Below are 19,927 nucleotides of genomic sequence, written 5' to 3'. Positions count from 1 at the left end.
GTTTGAGAGTGTGTGTGTGTGTGTGTGTGAGAGAGAGAGAGAGAGAGAGTGTGTGTGTGTGTGAGAGTGTGTTTGAGAGAGTGTGTGTGTGTGTGTGAGAGAGAGAGAGAGAGTGTGTGTGTGTGTGTGTGTGTAAGAGAGAGTGTGTGTTTGAGAGTGTGTGTGTGTGTGAGAGAGAGAGTGTGTGTGTGTGTGTGACGCACTGTGGACATTTAACAGCACTCTTCCCTCACGCTCCTCAGAGAGACACAGAGAGTTCAGAGAGCAGATCATCAGCTTGAGAGGCAATCATCAACTCTGCTTTCTTTCGACATCCGGAACAAGTCAAAGTGAGTTATATGTTTACGAGATATTGTTCACTTCCTCTTTCAATGTGTTTCTGTGTGAGGAAAAATAAAACAGTTTGTGAGGTTCTCGCTGAAACACGAGCAGTTCATCAGAGTATGTGCTGAGAGATAGTTTCATCGATGTCTGTTGGGGATTGATGTGGGGATCCTAGTTTTACTCTGGCTGGATGATTGGTTAGAAAGAGTGTATTATCTGAATGTATGCCGTTGGATGTCATTTTTACATAATTTTTTTGTTTGTTTTGTTTTTACAAAAAACTTAGAAACACTGAACTGAAACTAAACAGTCAGACAGTATTTGATGTTACTGAAACAAAGCAAGTTCATAAGTTTAAAATATGCTTTATCAACATTTCTTGTCACATTTTATGTAAGGTGGTGTGAAATGAATTTTCAAAAGTACAAATATTACCTATAGTCTCTCAGTCAACATTATTTAGGCCTAATTAACAACATGCTGTTTAGTTTTAGATAGCAAAGCTGCTTTCTTGTTAAATTTTTAGTCTTTTGGTTGTAGTATATTTTGGCTGTATGTCCATTTTGACGACTGTCCGGTGTGTTTTAATGGGAGAGATTACATATACAAGTAAAGTTTACATCACATTAAATGTCTATGAATTTATGAAAGGTATGGCATGTATTTCACATCTGAACAAAATCTGAAACAGCACCTATAGGTTCTCCTGCAGTTCAGAAAAGCAGGATTGCAGCGGCGTTGGCAGGTGGCAGCATGCTCAGACTGGCAGCAAAGCAGCCATTTACTATATTAAAGATCTTTCGTAGCTTGTTTCAGACTGTTTGAACATGATTTCTGAGAGTGTTGCTTGACTACCCAGAAGTCTAGTGTATACTGGCATCACTGAGCTGAAGCGCTTTCACCGTTGGCCGCCCCAAATCACAGTTACGGTAATTTGCTTCAAACAATAGTGCCACACATACAGCACTGGCACTCCAAACAAACCTCAGTTCACTGCAACCTCAGGCAAATTCAGAAATTCAGAAATGACTGCTTTTGATTCATGAATGTGGATTGGAAGTGAACACAGGATGATGAGTTGGGATTTGAATTGGGATGATGGGAAGAGGAATCGATTGAATTTCAATTCGAAGAAATTCAGCAGTCACACAACTGAGGACTAAATAATCATTCATTTTGCTGAATTTCATATGGCCACCTGAGACCGATTTTAAGGGTTGCTCTTGCGAAATCGGTGGTTTTTGCACTTGGTGAGCACCAATTAATTGTAATGGCACTAAATCGTAGCTTCTAAAATTCTGGCATTTTCAGAAATGTTGTATGGCAGTCATGCAAGTGCTCCTATGTGCAACAAGATGATTGGGACCTAAGGCTTTGTTATATCCGAATAAATCTGATGTTCAATGTTCAACTGTTTCAGGTCAGTCAAAACAATGCATCCATCCATCAAAACTGCATCCCGTTTGCTATTTCAATTATTTTTCACTTCAAAATCAGAATTTGAATTTGAATTGGAAAGGTATTCTGAAGTCTGAAGTTTCACAGAAAGTGCAGTGTTTTATTTTTAGCTTCAGACTATGAATTAATATAGTCAGAGGATATCAAATATGTTTGGGGCAGTTTAGAGCACATATTGATTACAGCTGTTTCTGATGCAGATTGTTTTGTGTTCTGAATGACTTGAAAGTTTGGTGTTGTGTTGGTTAGTGTCTGATGCACAGTTTTGTTTTTCCTCAGCAAATATCTCTGACTTCATGCTTGTTTTATGACAGTTTAGGGCTGTGGGTCATTGGGGTACTAAATAAATGAAAATCTAAAGACAGTTTTGATTTGCATGGCGACGATTGCAAATGTTAAATCTCAAATAGCGCGTTCCGGGGGCTGTTTGGCTTGCGTTCCTGCGTTGCCAATCTAATGGTTTTTTTTTCTTTCCATAATTCATGTTTTGAGCCGAGGTGATGTATCTTGTCTGTTTGAGCATGCACAGCTTCAGGGCTTTTCCAAATGAACAGAAAACTAACACACACACCTTTGTCTGTTGCAGGACGGACGTTGGGTGTGTGAACATTGAATTGGGAGAAAACAGGTATATTGTCCACTTGTCATCTGGACACTTAATATTGTGTGGCACAGGTTTTTGTGGTTTAAGCATGTGTGCTGTGTGTTGTATCCAGTCAGGATTGACTTTGAGCCATCAGGATGCTGTCGGTTGTGGCCTGTCTACAGCTGTTACTGGCCTCTGCTTTCATGGTGAGTGAAATATTGCAGTAGTCTATAACAGATGATAGTTCCAGTCAATAAATTACACTTACATCATCATGTAAGGTAGAATACAGCTTGGAAATCTGAAACAGAGACATGTAACTGTTAAGCAAAACATCCCAGCACATAGTGTGAGAGGACAAACCTCATCTGCTTTCAAATTGATATCTAAATGCTGGCCACATTTCATATACTCAGAAACATAGTACAGAAGTACTGAGCTGTTTGTTCAGGAACATATGTAATATTAAAATAGAATAGTGGCCCTCGAAATATTTGGTGACATTTAGTCACACTTAAAGTCGCAATGAAATAGATTTTTTCTTCTGTATTGTGATGTACATCTGAGTGTGGGGGGCGGGACTTTCTATGCATCAGTTGATTGGATGTTGAGATGTGGGCGTGACTCTCAGTTTAATCTCACTAATGCTTTCAAATTGATATCTAAATGCTGGCCACATTTCATATACTCAGAAACATAGTACAGAAGTACTGAGCTGTTTGTTCAGGAACATATGTAATATTAAAATAGAATAGTGGCCCTCGAAATATTTGGTGACATTTAGTCACACTTAAAGTCGCAATGAATTAGATTTTTTCTTCTGTATTGTGATGTACATCTGAGTGTGGGGGGGCGGGACTTTCTATGCATCAGTTGATTGGATGTTGAGATGTGGGAGTGACTCTCAGTTTAATCTCACTAAATTAATGGGAGAAATCCTGGCTGCATAGGTTAAATAAAAATGAAAACATGAAACATGTACATGGATGAATTGTTAACACATAAGAAAATGTGTTGAGTAAATAAAATGTTTATTTCATTGCAACTTTATAACTGTCTGAATGTCGTTGTATTAGTGCTGCATTCAGAAAATCCTATACATTGACTTTCAGATTAAGTGTTTGGATGTTTCCAAATATCTTCAAGTGCGATCTGCACTAAACTGAGAGTGAAAGTAAAGTTTTTTAGCAGAGGAACTACAGTTGTACTTCATCACATTAACAACATAATCACACAGCTACTTGCCAAATCAGTGAATGGACACTCACGAAAAATGATTATTTAATTGAGTTGGATTTGTTTTTCATGCGAGAAGAAATGGTGTGGAGTGACACTTATGGCAACATTTATGGCAGCTATGTAGAAAATCAGTTCATCCAGTTAGTTATACAGTTTAGCATCATCATTCGAAAACCACAGAATACCAAGATTGACCAATCAAAATCAAGCATTCCAGAGATGTTGCGCATTAATAAAATGTAATTGATACGAGCACAATATTTCAGTTATCTTGAAATACCACAGAGTGATTAAAGCTTGCAGTCGGCATGACACGAAAATTCACCTTTTCTATTTGGCAAATGCTTGATGTAGTGTGAATTATTGTTAATGTTTCATCCATGTTTGTTTCTTTTTTTTAAATGCCATAACTGGACCTTCCAGTGAAAACGACAGATTTCTCTCCGGTGACATATGCAGGTCTTCTCCGATCATTTAGCAGGACTTTTCTGATCATTTTCGTAAACTCCGCCCCTGCAAGCTCACCTCCACTTTTGAGAGCCACGCCCACATCTCAACATCCAATCAGCAACCGCTGCACTGAACCAAGTCCTGCCTTGCATTTTTTTTATTTTTCAGATAATCATTTAGAACAGGAGGGCCGGTGTCCTGCAGAGTTTAGCTCCAACTTGCCTCAACACACCTGACTGGAAGTTTCTATGCCTAGTAAGAGCTTGATTAGCTGGTTCAGGCGTGTTTAATTAGGGTTGGAGCTAAACTCTGCAGGACACCGGCCCTCCAGGACCGAGTTTGGACAGCCCTGATTTAGAATGTATATCATAATGTGGCAGAAAATATCTGTCGCAGCTTACATTTCCTCATGACTTTCACTAACGTCATACAGTATGTCAGGGTTCCTCAAATCTTGCCCTGGACTCTTAAAAAGAATGGTGCTTCACGATGCCATAGAATAACCTTTTTGTCTAAATGGTTCCATAAAGAACTTATAACATCTGAAGAACCTTTCTGTTTCACAAAAGGTTCTTTGTGGCAAAAGAAGGTTCTTCAGATTACAAAAAGGTAAGAAAGAGATGGTTCTTTAAAGAACCTTTGACTAAGTGGTTCTTTGTGGAACTAAAAATGGTTCTTCTATGGCATCGCTTCAAGAACCTTTTGAAGCACCTTTATTTTTAAGAGTGTGGAGGGCCAATGCGCTGCAGAGTTTAGCTCCAACCCTGATCAAACTCGCCTACCTGTGATTTTCTAATGATCCTGAAGACATTGATTAGCTTGCTCAGGTGTGTTTGATTAGGGTTAGAGCTAAACTCTGCAGGAAAGTGGATCTCGTGGGCCAGATTTGAGGATCCCTGCAGTATGTGATTTGATCAAAACTGATGATTTGCTAACTTGCTGACCGTGTTTATAGCAACCCACTGGTGATTTCTGGGATGAGTGGGGCCCGTATGGCGAATGCAGTCGCAGCTGTGGCGGTGGGGTTACTATGAGGACGAGACGATGTGTAACCCAGCGGTGAGTCGCCGACTGTCATCACTTTCACAGCCTCATGTCATCGAGAGACTCTTTTATTTACTGTCATTCTAATGTCATCCAGTGGCCTTTGATGAGTTAACTTGAGTTAGTTCAGGGATGAAACAGATGTCAAGGGGTTCATCAGAGCTGAAAACGAGATCTCGAATAGTGCTTTGAATGCACAGGAGAGTGAGTTATTCTTCTGTAGCTGAAGGGAGAATATCCAGTTGAAAAGAAGACCATAAACTGAGACGTGAACCTAGTCAAGGCAGCTGTGTCGTTATTCAGTGTGGGGAAGAGCCCACGATTGAAAGCACAAGTCATCGTCCTTGTTTACATCTTTTGGCTTTTTAGAAACATGCCTGGCCTCCAGGTGTTCAGTTAAAGAGTCCCTATTCTTTATTCCTGTCCTTAAGATATTATTTACAATCTTAAAAATAAAGGTTCTGTATTGGCATCTACACTGGAAAAAAATGATGTAGAAACTATTTTCAAATAGGAATTGCTAGTAAATTTCACTAAGAAACGGCAAGGGAAATTATGTAAAAATCAGTGCTGTCAAATAATTAATCGCGATTAATCGCATCCAAAATAAAAGATTTTGTTTACATAGTATATGTGTGTGTACTGTGTACATTTATTATGTATATATAAATACACACACATGCATGTATATATTTTAGAAAAATGTTAAGTTTATATATTATATAATATAAATTATATGAATATAAACATATACATGTCAATATTTTCAAAATATATACTGTATGTGTGTATTTATATACACAGTACACACAGATACATTATGTAAATAATACAAACTTTTATTTTGGATACGATTAATCGCAATTAATCGTTTGACAGTACTAGTAAAAATGTGAAAAGTAGAAAGATTATTTTGTTCCATGCAGAACCTTTACCATCCATGAAAACTTTCCGTCGGTTCGTCATAGTGAGAATTTAAAAATGTTCTTCACACTAAGAAAAAAAAATGGTTCTTTTAAGAACTGATTACTGAAAGGTTATTTGAGGAACCGACAATGGTTCTTGTATGGCATCACTGCAAACCCCCTTTTGGAACCTTTATTTTTAAAAGTGCATCATCTGTTCTAGAGCCCGACCGATATGGGTTTTTTGGGGCCGATACCGATATTAGGGGGTAAAAAAAAGGCAGATATTCTTTGTGTATATTATAGTACAGTACCGATCAAAGGTTTGGACACTTTCCCATTCGTGTGTCCAAACATTTGACTGGTACTATATCGAATACAGTATATACATAAACGCATTTTTTGCAATGATCACTCAAATGTGGTGATCAAACACTTATAATGGTGACAGAGATATGTAAGGGCATTTTAACAATTTAACAATAAACTTTACTATCCAAAATGAGTCTGACATCAGTTCACTGAACAGTAAAGTCGAAGTTTATTCAATTCAATTCCATCCAACTTTATTCCGTTGAAGTTTATTTCACTTCAGAACATTCATGCACAGATTTGCGCTACTGTCTTCACACACAGACGAAACTTACTAGAAAAGTGTGAAGTGTGACATAATATAATATAGGGGAGCACTATGCACAACGTAACGGGGGGGGGGGACAGGCTCATATCGCCCGATAATATCGGCACACGATATATCGGTCGGGCTCTATTCTGTTCATCTTACAGAAGTAATATGCAATGTTTCTTTTGTCACACACACGCACTGATTTAGTCAAGTATGCAAGGTCAAGTTCATAAGAGGAACCTGGTGCATTGTGTAATTGTGAGTTTCAGTGATAGGGACTTGGCTGGGGAAAGTCTTCACCAGGACATTGAGAGCTTTGGTCATAAATCTGGGTGTTGGAATCTGGTCTGCGTGTTTAGTCTTGCATTTTACTCAGTGAACGGCGCCGTATGAAAACGAGGCAGATTTTCTATAAATGTACCACTCCTCTTTAAATGATTTGCCTAGCCCAAATTAAGTTAAATAATACTTTCCCATAAGAAAATGTATTCATAGAGTACTCCTACCAGTTGGAATGTCTTCTGTCTTTGTTTGCATGAAATAACCATGTTATTGTGCATGCACGATGCATTGGGAAACATAAAGCTGCATGTGTGTCAGAACTTCCCAGAAACCGAGTTTTACAAGTGAACTCAATAACATGTGAGAAATTTGAGCTTCTGAATACACTTCTCGCTCAAGACTAGAACGTTCCCCTGAGGCGATGTTTCTGGGACTTTCAGACATCTCTCTTCCAGCTTGGTGCGAGTGTTCGTACCTGTGCACTCCTGCGTCTTTTTGTCTCGCCGGGTGAATCACACACCGCTCCCTGACTTTTACCTCGCAATATTACCGTCTGTCATGTGCTGACATAACATTTAGAAATACTGGAAACTCCACGCAGCTGTATCCGTTCATTATTGATGTTACTGATGTATGAGGACAGGAGAACGGGATGACGCATTTGAACCAGACGAGTAAATGTATGAAGTAGTGCGGAACTTGTTGTGTCTCGGTACACACCTATAAGCAGAGAACACTTGTTATGATCTCTGTGCTTTTGTGTGTCTGCGTGGGTGTGTTTTTTTTGCAAGGGTGTGCATTTGTATGCATCCTTAGACATGTCTGTAATGTGAGACACTTGATTTTAAGGTGTTTTCAAACTTTTTTTTGTGGGCTCTAAGAGACATTTAAAATAATCTTGTGTTGCATTGTGAAAAGTGCTATACAAATAAATGTGAATTGCATTGAATTTTGTCTTATGTGTGTATGCCGCAACTCTTGAACACCACGTGCATAATTGAATTCACGTTTGCATAATGCAAAATATGTTTGGCAATTGCTAGTTACCATGCTACATTACAGTAATGTTACACAACAACACTGAGTTGAGTATTTCTCAGATTTAAAAAAGAAGCATGTTAAAAACATTGTCAACTGCAAATATGAATATTGGTTTTACTAGATTGCCTTGCAATACTGTGTTTTGTGAAAACATCCTAGTAAAATCTCACCTTTGGTTCATGTGTCCTCTTTCTACAGAACTGATGGAGGGCATAGCTGTGTGGGTCCAGAGAAGTCCTATCGCTCGTGTAATATCCAGGTATGCACTAGAAACCTGATCCATGTGCATGTTAGAAATTACATTTTATATCTAATCAATTAGTACCATACTAAAGTGCATTGCTTTTGGGCATTGTATATTGTATTTTGCTTTGACATTATTCATATCTACATTATCATTCAAAAGTTTGTGGTCATAAATGTTTTTGAAAGAAGTCTCTTCTGCTCACTAAGACAGTAAAAAACAGTAATATTGTGAAAAACGACTGTGATTTAAAAATAGCTGTTTTCTATGTGAATATCTGTTAAACTGTAATTTATATCTGTGACGCGCAGCTGAATTTTCAGCATCATTACTCCAGTCTTCAGTGTCACATGATCTTCAGAAATCATTCTAATATGCTGATTTGCTGCTCAAGAAACATTTCTGATTATTATCACTGTTGAAAACTGTTGTGCTGCCCAATATTTTTGTGGAAACTGTGATACCCCCCCCCCCCTGAAACTTTTTGTAACATTATAAATGTTCCCTGCTGAATAAAAATATACATTTTCTGACCCCAAACCTTCTTTTTGTCTGAGCTATCAGGACTGTCCAGAGGGATCCAGGGATTTCAGAGAGGAGCAGTGCTCTCAGTTTGATGGCACTGATTTTCAAGGAAAGCGCTACAAATGGCTGCCATACTATGGTGGTATGTACAGACAGGAAGTGATACTGTGTGGCAGGGCTGATTCACCTCAAAATGAAAAATGTAGCATGGTATACTAGAGAAATTCTGTGCAGGTGACAGTGCCAATGTTATGCTGTATCTTCTCTCTTCTGTTCAGGAGAAAACCCCTGTGAGCTCAGCTGCATTCCCAGAGGAGAGAACTTCTTCTTTCGGCACAAGTCTGCGGTGGTGGATGGCACACCCTGCCATCCCGGAAGAAAGGACATCTGTGTAGACGGGCTCTGTAAGGTTAGCGCAACAGTCCACTTCAGTCATCTACACTTATTTAAACCAACTTACCTGAGTGTGGAATAAACCTCATATAGTTTTTGAAAGAGTTGCTCATTTCGACCAGACGGTCGACCAGTCAACTAGTGGATAACTGAACCCCAGTAGTGTATCTACATTTTATTTTATCTTTAGATTTTCTTTCTTCTTCAAAGCAGATGAATTTAGAGACGGAACCACTCTTGGTAAATTCTCTTTGAGTGGTTTCTAAATTCATTCCCCATTACTGCACCGCTGCTAAAGCCATCAAAACACTGCCTGTGTAACAAATCCCCTGCCCACAGGAACAAGTTTCAGAACAGGTACTGGCAGACCTCAATTCATCTGCTTTGTTCCTGTTAGAGTGCTCAATCCAAAGTTCTCAGTTTTTGTGAGCCCCCTATAAAAAAGGAGTCTAATCGGAAATGACCAGCCCTATTATGGTGGTCTTTCTTAAAGGGATAGTTCACCCAAAAAAGAAACTCCTGTCACCGTTTATTCGATGTTGTTCCAAACCCAGACTTTTGTTCATCTTCAGAACACAAATGGAAGATATTTTTAATGAAACCTGAGCGATTTCTGTCCCTCCATTGAAAGTCCATACAATCAAAACTTTGATGCTTTAAAAAGTTCATAAAGAGATTGTGAAAGTAATTGCTTAATTTCATGAAATATTTAATTTGGGCTTTGACTCACATCAGGGTCATTAACGTTAACTAGAACTACAAAAAATTTAAAAAATAAACATGAACTAAAAAAATAAATAAATAAACATATTTTATTTCATCTAATTGCCAAGGCAACATTTTTCATTTAGGTTCAAATTAATGACAATTTATAATATTATTAATAAAAATGACAAAAAATACAAAAATTAAAATATAAAAATAAAAAATATAATAGTCTCTCAGTTGATACTAAAATAACACTGATTCACATATAAACTTAAATCAGCACACATACACAGAGCACATCAAATGTCATGAAACATGAAGAGTGAGAAAATTATGACATCTTTAAAAAATCTTTAAAACCGCCTATCATCCAGACTGATTAGTCAATTATGGAAATATGCAGTTTTGCACATCCCTAGTGCAGGTGCTGTCTTGCCTGCTGTGGTTTAGTAAATATTATTCATGCCTAAGTGCTTTACATTCTTGGAATTCATTTTAACGTTTAGTCATTTGTTCTTGGTTTATTAATGAGGTCTACTCAGAATAATCAGCATATACACAATTGCTTTAAATTTGACATTTTAAAGGGGTCATATGATGTTGCTAAAAAGAACATTTTTTTGTGTAATAAAAAGAGAAAGGAAAACTTGAAATCGCATTATATGACCCCTTTAAAAGTAGGAAGACTTTCTTTTTTGTTGTTTAAAAAGGCATAAGAGCCTTTAATTGGCTGTTTGAGATTTCTCAGTAGACATTAAGAATCTCACAGTGTGGAGTTTAACAATAGCATCTTTGTTAAATCGCGCAGCCTCAGTCCCTGTGTTTTACCTTGACTGTGTAGGGTGTTTAGAGAACTACAGCGCTGTTTCTGTTCTTTGTCTGCTCACAGCGTCTCGGCTGTGATAACATGCTGGAGTCGCTCCAGGAGGAGGATCCCTGTCTACAGTGTGGAGGAAACGGACAGTCATGCAGTCTAGCCAAAAACAGTTTCTCAATGCGAAACCTGCCCAAAGGTAAACTCGCCCAAGATATAACCGCATTTATATGTTATACTGTATGTATGTTCCTGTGCCTGAAAAAATTGTTTTATCTCTTGCTTACAGGTTACAATCAGATGTTCATCATCCCTGTCGGGGCGACCACTATACGCATCAAGGAAACAGTGCCAACGCGCAATTACCTTGGTGAGTTTATGTGAGCAGTGGCGGCTCGTGGGGTTTCAAATAGAGGAGGCACTAATTGTATTGGTCTGGGGACCCCTGCCAATTATTATTATTTGCTTAACCACTTTAAATGGCGTTTTGGTTGCTTTTAGTCAGAAAACACAAAGAAAATGACACAAATACAGCAAGATAATATAATTTCACTTACCTGGCCTATCACTTGAAGCAAACATCCATCCCTTCTTAAAAGTATTTTGTGCCGTTTAATTAAGCCGACTGCTGTAGCCTATATCCAGCTTAGGCATGTTCTCCCTTTATTTTTCATTTGTATTTATGTGACCCTGGAGCACAAAAGCAGTGTTAAGTCGCTGGGGTATATTTGTAGCAATAGCCAAAAATACATTGTATGGGTCAAAATTATCGATTTTTCTTTTATGACAAAAATCATTAGAATATTAAGTAAAGATCATGTTCCATTAAGATATTTTGTAAATTTTCTACTGTAAATATATCAAAACTTAATTTTTGATTAGTAATATGCATTGCTAAGAACTTCATTTGGACAACTTTCAAGATTTTCAAATAGTTTCGGCCAAATACTGTTCCATCCTATCAAACCATACATCAATGGAAAGCTTTCAGATGTATAAATCTCAATTTCAAAAAATGGACCCTTATGACTGGTTTGTGGTCCAGGGTCACATATACTGTTTGAATGACAGCTTGGTAAATCTGTTGGTGATCAAATATTCAATATCGCTACTCATCATAAGTACATCGTACATTATCAATGCAGCGGGAGACGTTCAAACTAATATTATGTAATTTACATCTCTATGATGATTGGCTGATATACCAGAAGGAAGGCTAGCCTCCCCTGCGAGGTTTCTTTTCTCAACACTCCTCAGCGCTGAAAGTGAACACTCGATGGTGATTGGCTAAGACATGAACTGTGAATGTTATTAACATAAAATCGTCCTCCTCCCATTTTCACCTCAACATTTTGTGGAAGCTGTGCCTCCCCCGACGAGCCGCCACTGTATGTGAGTAAGATCCTAATCCTAATCTATTGATCAGCATCATTGACCTTTTTATCCTTGCATTTTTCCTCTGACAGCAATCAAAAACCTGCGTGGTGAGTACTACCTTAACGGACATTGGGTGATCGATTTCTCTCGTGCCACACCTATTGCTGGCACTGTGCTGTATTACCAGAGGGGAACCGAGGGTGAAAAAACTCCTGAGATAATCACAGGCCGCGGCCCCAGATCAAATATTCAATATCGCTACTCATCATAAGTACATCGTACATTATCAATGCAGCGGGAGACGTTCAAACTAATATTATGTAATTTACATCTCTATGATGATTGGCTGATATACCAGAAGGAAGGCTAGCCTCCCCTGCGAGGTTTCTTTTCTCAACACTCCTCAGCGCTGAAAGTGAACACTCGATGGTGATTGGCTAAGACATGAACTGTGAATGTTATTAACATAAAATCGTCCTCCTCCCATTTTCACCTCAACATTTTGTGGAAGCTGTGCCTCCCCCGAAGATCCTAATCCTAATCTATTCATCAGCATCATTGACCTTTTTATCCTTGCATTTTTCCTCTGACAGCAATCAAAAACCTGCGTGGTGAGTACTACCTTAACGGACATTGGGTGATCGATTTCTCTCGTGCCACACCTATTGCTGGCACTGTGCTGTATTACCAGAGGGGAACCGAGGGTGAAAAAACTCCTGAGATAATCACAGGCCGCGGCCCCACCACTGAGCCTCTAGTGATAGAGGTGAGAGCCCGTTTAAGGTTTCCTAATAGATTTGTGTGTTAATTAATATTGGATGTAGAATTCACAATTAATCAAAATAAAACCGAAAGTGGGATATGGCTTGTGCAGTCATCCAATAGTAAATGCTCTGATGTAATCGAATAAATATATGAGCTGCATGTTTCAGAGTGAAGCATGGCACTGTGTTCATTTACACGTGAGCGGCTCATGATCCAGTGGTGTTTTTTAGCATCTCAGAGTGTCTGGCTCCACATGAGCCCTCCAAAATGCTTTCGAGACGGATTGAAATCTGATCGCTCAAACCACTTCAGGAGGATTGCATTCTAGACAAAACTGGACAAGTGTAAATGCATCTGGTTGTTGAAAACACAAATGTAACTTTTACTTCTCCCAAAATGTTAAAATAATAAACATGTGAGAGCGTGTTATAGGCTATATGACGTGTCATAGCTAGATATGACTGCACTAATGCAACACGCACTGCTGCAGATGAGTAGCTGAGAAGCTCTTCAGCAAATCAACGCAGAAATTGCCACAAATGAAACTGAAACTAAGTGTGTTAATTAATGTTGGATGTAGAATTCACAATTAATCAAAATAAAACCGAAAGTGGGATATGGCTTGTGCAGTCATCCAATAGTAAATGCTCTGATGTAATCGAATAAATATATGAGCTGCATGTTTCAGAGTGAAGCATGGCACTGTGTTCATTTACACGTGAGCGGCTCATGATCCAGTGGTGTTTTTTAGCATCTCAGAGTGTCTGGCTCCACATGAGCCCTCCAAAATGCTTTCGAGATGGATTGAAATCTGATCGCTCAAACCACTTCAGGAGGATTGCATTCTAGACAAAACTGGACAAGTGTAAATGCATCTGGTTGTTGAAACCACAAATGTAACTTTTACTTCTCCCAAAATGTTAAAATAATAAACATGTGAGAGTGTGTTATAGGCTATATGACGTGTCATAGCTAGATATGACTGCACTAATGCAACACGCACTGCTGCAGATGAGTAGCTGAGAAGCTCTTCAGCAAATCAACGCAGAAATTGCCACAAATGAAACTGAAGCTAAGTTGTAGACGCTCAACACACAATCATATTCATTAAGTTACTTATCTTTCCAGTGCTGATGCCGTCTTTCATCTTGAAATTAGCTGATGATGAATAAAATGCAGTGCATATCTTTTGCTTTTGTTGACGTGAACTCCATTAAATTTGCATACAGTATAGCCTGTGAACTGAAGATCAGATTTATATCCGTTTTAGCGGAGACAAATTTATGTGGCCAGTTGTAAATGGAACTGCTTTAACAAATCAAATTGTTTTCCGATCAGAGAAAACGCGTGAAGTAACCAGGTGTAAACTGGCCCAAAAAGGAACAAAACAAATCAGTATCTGTAAAATCCCAGACCACTGCAATGAAGAAGAGCCTGCAAAATGTAAACAAAAACTTACTGTGTGCCTTCACCTGTTTGAGACATATTTCACACAGAACACTATGACCATCAGTGTCTGTTTATCTACAGGTCATCACTCAAGAGGACAATGAGGGAGTGGAGTATGAGTATTATCTGCCGAATGAACGCTCAATGGAGGGATATTACTGGAGCTACGGCTCCTGGTCTGCCTGCAGCAAGGAGTGCAGCTCAGGTCAGTATCGGAGCACCAATAAGCAGTTTGCATTGAGGAAATATGGCAGGCTTGGCCTCTGGGTTTTGTAGAAGGACACAGGAAGAGTGTCTGTTCATTTAAGGCAAGATACTACAGGCAAAACCATTGTATTTTAATGCACTGGTCAGGATTTTTGCTTCCATATTTTAGACTGGTGGAAAGAAAACATCCAAGATACACATTTAAGTGTTTAATTACAATTGATCTATTTGCATCTGTAGATTTCAACTAGAATACATGTCTTTAATGGCTGCTTTCTCAAAATGAGTCAGAAATCTCCACTTCAGCAGCGCTGGAAACTTTGACTGAAATTTTCATTCCTATCTATATTCTGAAGGGCTTTACAGAGGGGTTTGTTTACATAACAGTGTTTATTTATGTAACACTGTATTCATAAAAACATGGTGCTTTTTTCAGCCTTCAATATGATTCTGACAGTATTTTCTGATTTGTGGAGTGGTAACAAGAGAAACCCAAAATGCCCTCTGTAATAATAACCCTCTCTAATATGTCAACAAAATATATCCAGTGTTGAAGATTTCTGTTTTGGATATATTTGCAAATGAGTGCATATTTAGTCTCATTTGCATACACTGAAAAACTGGCAACATAATAATGGTAACAGCTACATTAACTGGTTTAAGTCAAAAATATTATTTATTATATAATTATATATTACTGTATTATTATATTGCTGAATCAACTTATACAATAATTTATACCACCAAAACAAGTCTATATGGGTTAAATCATGTAGAAATAGCTATTTAAAGTAACAATTGCAGGTGACCTCTTTTTGCAGTGTATATAAACATAACTAATTTTTCAGAAGCCTGTCTTGATGTACTGTGATTAAACAACTGGGGTGAATTATGGTGATATTGTATTAAAGTTTTTACCCTATTCTCAGGTAGTGTCTTGCCTTAAAGAGTGTGTTGTTGTAGTTCATTGAATTTGGGATCAAGTCAAGTCATACTTTTTTAATATAGTTCTTTAAACAATACAGATTGTTTCAATGCAGCTTCGCATAAATAAACAGGAAACTAACAATGTTAATGTTGTATATGTTGTATTGTAAAATAACAATGTCAAATTATGAAACTAATTCAATTTCAGCTGTAAAGCAGCGCTTAAGACAATAGTGTCATCACTCAATTTAGTTCAAATTCGGATTACTGCCATAAACCGCAAACTAGGCTTATTACATTTTGTGGATTCTGTTAAAAATGCGTAGATTTGCATCACAAACACCCTGAACTGATCAGGACAGATAGGGTGTGTATCAAGACAACCAGCTCCAGTAGAGCCAAGCGGCACATCCTGTGGAAGGAAAGCTCAAAAGTGGCACTGTTTGAAGAGTATGAAGGGGATGTTTAATTTCTGGCATATTTCATCTCTGATTAAAGACTAGCTACAGCAGGAATCTTCAGGCAGTGTGGATGTTGTTTTCACTGAAGTACATCAGGAGCAATTGCAGTTCAGAAGCGTATCATCAGAGCTTGGGAGGGCTGCTGTTCATGAGACGCACATGATGATGTATAATAACAGTCTTTATGAATATCTAGTAAGAAGAAAAGCAGAACGGGGCTGGGTGCCAAGATACAGCAGCTCATGCTGTAACTGTTGATTCTGGAAGTCTAAACAAAAAAATATTTCAAACCTGGAAGACTTTGGGCGTGTAATGTCATTGTTGTTTTCATGTTTATTAATTTTTGTTCATATAATGCAGGGATTCCCAAATGTTTTTGTCAGACAGGTCCCTTAAAATAAAATATTTACTTGAAATAACTCAGAAAAGTTAATATTTCAGTAATTTAACAATACATTTGCATGTTTGCAGTTCTCTGATGTTGGTTAACGGTCACATTGACTTGCAGATGAACAAATAAAATATTTATATTTTTAGTGTTTAAATTATTATTATTTAATTTTTTTTTTATTTGACTAATTATTAACTTTTTATCAACTCACAAACCCACTGCAGTTTTTACATTAAGCCCAGTTTAGGAAACCCTGGTGTAATGTAATGTTTAATGCATTTTATGATGTTGATATAAATATATAATTATTTTTTTATATCAATATGGTACGTTAATGGTAAGTTTAAAACAAATTTGATAAAAAAGTAGTCAGAATACATTACCTAAAATGAGTAACCAAGATTATGTAACTAACTAGCCTAAAGTTTTCATCATGTAATTTGTAATCTGTGACGGACTACAGTTTTTAAGTACTGAAATCTACTCTGCTGGAGAACAGGATCATTGGATATGCACAAACTTACACTGATCATACCAGCCTGTTTGTGTTGTCATTAAAGCAAAATAAGGACCAAATGCTGGGATTTTTAACAAGGGAAAAGCCTGCTGATGTCACTGTTAGTACAGTGTATCTCAACCTTTTTGACTCTAAGGCCATTCATTGTCAAAAATTATATTCAGAGATATTTCTGATATTTCTGCTGTGATGACAAAGCAGCTAATTTTCTAACTTTTTATTTACAGACGGTAGGAGTGGCAATATATTAAAATATTAAAATTCCAAAGTTCTGGAAGTTTCAGCTCATTTCAAACTTTTTTTGTGTACAGAAACTAGTGGCAACATATTAAAATAATTCGGAATAATTCAAATAATTTAATCACATAATTCCCGAACTTTAAATAAGAAAAGACATGAAAACTGATCAGAAACAAACTTTAAACAAACTCAAAATCTTACCGTACTCAACTTTGTTCAAAATGTTACTGGGCTCAGGGATGAGATCGGGCACTGGGCTGAGCTTTGGAACAAGATAGAGCACTGGGCTGAGTTCTTGGGCTGGTGCAGACTCTAGGCTGAGCTCTAGGGCGAGAGTTGTGGGAATGTGTGTGGGTCAAATACACATTATTGCCAGAGCCATTATGGAGAGCATAGCTGACTGGGCATAGCTCAGGGACTGGAGCCATCACTGGACTGTACTTTAGAGCCATCACTGAATTCTGGTCAGGGGCCGGAGCCATGACTGGGCTGAACACTAGGGCTGGATCCATCACTGGGCTGTATTCTGGAGCCATCACTGAACTCTGGTCAGGGGATGGAGCCATGACTGGGCTGAACTCTAGGGCTGGAGCCATCACTGGGCTGTACTCTGGAGCCATCACGGAACTCTGGTCAGGGGATGGAGCCATGACTGGGCTGAACTCTAGGGCTGGAGCCATCACTGGGCTGTACTCTGGAGCCATCACGGAACTCTGGTCAGGGGATGGAGCCATGACTGGGCTGAACTCTAGGGCTGGAGCCATCACTGGGCTGTACTCTGGAGCCATCACGGAACTCTGGTCAGGGGATGGAGCCATGACTGGGCTGAACTCTAGGGCTGGAGCCATTACTGAGCTGTACTCAGGGGCTGGAGCCATCTCTGGGCTGTTCTCAGGGGCGGGAGACATCACTGGGCTGTTCTCAGGGGCTGGAGCCATCACTGGGCTGTACTCTGGAGCTATCGCAGTAGCGTGGCTATGGGCTAGGTGCTAGACTCGGCGGGGCTCCGGACTGGGCTGTACTCAGTGGCTGGAGCCATCACTGGGCTGTACTCAGGGGCTGGAGCCATCACTGGGCTGTACTCAGGGGCTGGGGCCATCACTGGGCTGTACTCTAGGGCTGGAGCCATCACTGGGCTGTACTCAGGGGCTGGAGCCGACACTGGGCTATACTCTGGGGCTAAAGCCATCACTGGGCTGTACTCTGGAGCCATCACTGAACTCTGGTCAGGGGATGGAGCCATGACTGGGCTGAACTCTAGGGCTGGAGCCATCACTGGGCTGTGCTCTGGGGCTGGAGCCAGCACTGGGCTGTACTCTGGGGCTGGAGTCATCACTGGGCTGTTCTCATGGGCTGAAGCCATCACTGGGCTGTGCTCTGGGGCTGGAGCCAGCACTGGGCTGTACTCTGGGGCTGGAGTCATCACTGGGCTGTTCTCATGGGCTGAAGCCATCACTGGGCTGTGCTCTGGGGCTGGAGCCAGCACTGGGCTGTACTCTGGGGCTGGAGTCATCACTGGGCTGTTCTCATGGGCTGAAGCCATCACTGGGCTGTGCTCTGGGGCTGGAGCCAGCACTGGGCTGTACTCTGGGGCTGGAGTCATCACTGGGCTGTTCTCATGGGCTGAAGCCATCACTGGGCTGTGCTCTGGGGCTGGAGCCAGCACTGGGCTGTACTCTGGGGCTGGAGCCATCTCTGGCCTGTACTCAGGGGCTGGAGCCATCTCTGGGCTGTTCTCAGGGGCTGGAGCCATCACTGAGCTGTACTCGGGCTGGAGCCATCACTGAGCTGTACTCGGGCTAGAGCCATCACTGGGCTGTACTCGGGGGGCTGGAGCCATCACTGGGCTGTACTCAGGGGCTGGAGCCGACACTGGGCTGTACTCAAGGGCTGGAGCCATCACTGGGCTGGTCTCAGGGGCTAGAGCCATCACTGGGTTGTACTCAGGGGCTGGAGCCGACACTGGGAAATACTCAGGGGCTGGAGCCATCACTGAACTCTGGTCAGGGGCTGGAGCCATCACTGGGCTGCACTCAGGGACTGGAGCCATCTCTGGGCTGAGCTCTAGGGCTAGAGCCATCACTGGGCTGTACTCGGGGGGGCTGGAGCCATCACTGGGCTGTACTCGTGGGGGCTGGAGCCATCACTGGGCTGTACTCGGGGGCTGAAGCCGACACTGGGCTGGTCTCAGGGGCTAGAGCCATCACTGGGTTGTACTCAGGGGCTGGAGCCGACACTGGGAAATACTCAGGGGCTGGAGCCATCACTGAACTCTGGTCAGGGGCTGGAGCCATCACTGGGCTGCACTCAGGGACTGGAGCCATCTCTGGTGTACTCAGGGGCTGGAGCTGACACTGGGAAATACTCAGGGGCTGGAGCCATCACTGAACTCTGGTCAGGGGCTGGAGCCATCACTGGGCTGCACTCAGGGACTGGAGCCATCTCTGGGCTGAGCTCTAGGGCTGGAGCCATTACGGAGCTGTTCAAAGGGGCTGGAGCCATTACTGAGCTGTTCTCAGCGGCTGGAGCCATCACTAAACTCTGGACAGGGGCTGGAGCCATCTCTGGGCTGAACTCTAGGGCTGGAGCCATTACTGAGCTGTTCAAAGGGGCTGGAGCCATCACTGGGCTGTTCTCAGGGGCTGGAGCTATCACTGGGCTGTACTCAGGGGCTGGGGCCATCACTGGGCTGTACTCAGGGGCTGGAGCCATCACTGGGCTGTACTTGGGGGCTGGAGCCATTACTGGGCTGTACTCCGAGGCTGGAGCCATCAATGGGCTGTACTCAGGAGCTGGAGCCGACACTGGGCTGAAGAGGATTGAAGCTGAGGTTATATGGAGGATTGAGGCTTTAGCAGTCTCAGGACTGGGCTGACACTCTGGAACGGATTCAAGAACAGACTCTGGAGCTGGGGACCGGAGAGAAGAAGTCATCTTCTTCAGTGTAGCGTCTGC

The 19,927-nt window shown here is 40.7% G+C and overlaps 1 protein-coding gene across 2 annotated transcripts; it reads left to right on the top strand.

Moving 5' to 3' along the window:
- The first annotated feature begins 200 nt into the window (after positions 1 to 200).
- Positions 201 to 16,081, top strand: LOC107570257 (papilin-like). 2 transcript variants are annotated; one of them, XM_016256467.1, is made up of 13 exons: positions 201 to 329; positions 2,369 to 2,410; positions 2,499 to 2,574; positions 5,013 to 5,116; positions 8,153 to 8,213; positions 8,763 to 8,865; positions 9,002 to 9,132; positions 10,714 to 10,837; positions 10,928 to 11,008; positions 12,105 to 12,242; positions 12,747 to 12,781; positions 14,311 to 14,434; positions 15,862 to 16,081. In XM_016256467.1, exons 3-13 carry the CDS (start codon positions 2,524 to 2,526, stop codon positions 15,864 to 15,866), a joined length of 957 nt encoding a protein of 318 aa, XP_016111953.1. In that variant the 5' UTR covers positions 201 to 329; positions 2,369 to 2,410; positions 2,499 to 2,523; the 3' UTR covers positions 15,867 to 16,081. The 2 variants fall into 2 exon arrangements, with proteins under 2 accessions (XP_016111953.1, XP_016111952.1); XM_016256466.1 differs by lacking the exon at positions 15,862 to 16,081 and adding an exon at positions 14,677 to 15,053.
- Positions 16,082 to 19,927: the final 3,846 nt, after the last annotated feature.

This window comes from Sinocyclocheilus grahami, unplaced genomic scaffold (assembly GCF_001515645.1).
Source record: "Sinocyclocheilus grahami isolate Dianchi unplaced genomic scaffold, SAMN03320097.WGS_v1.1 scaffold1434.1, whole genome shotgun sequence".
NCBI classification, from domain to species: domain Eukaryota; kingdom Metazoa; phylum Chordata; class Actinopteri; order Cypriniformes; family Cyprinidae; genus Sinocyclocheilus; species Sinocyclocheilus grahami.
This window is presented reverse-complemented; position numbering and strand designations above follow the sequence as displayed.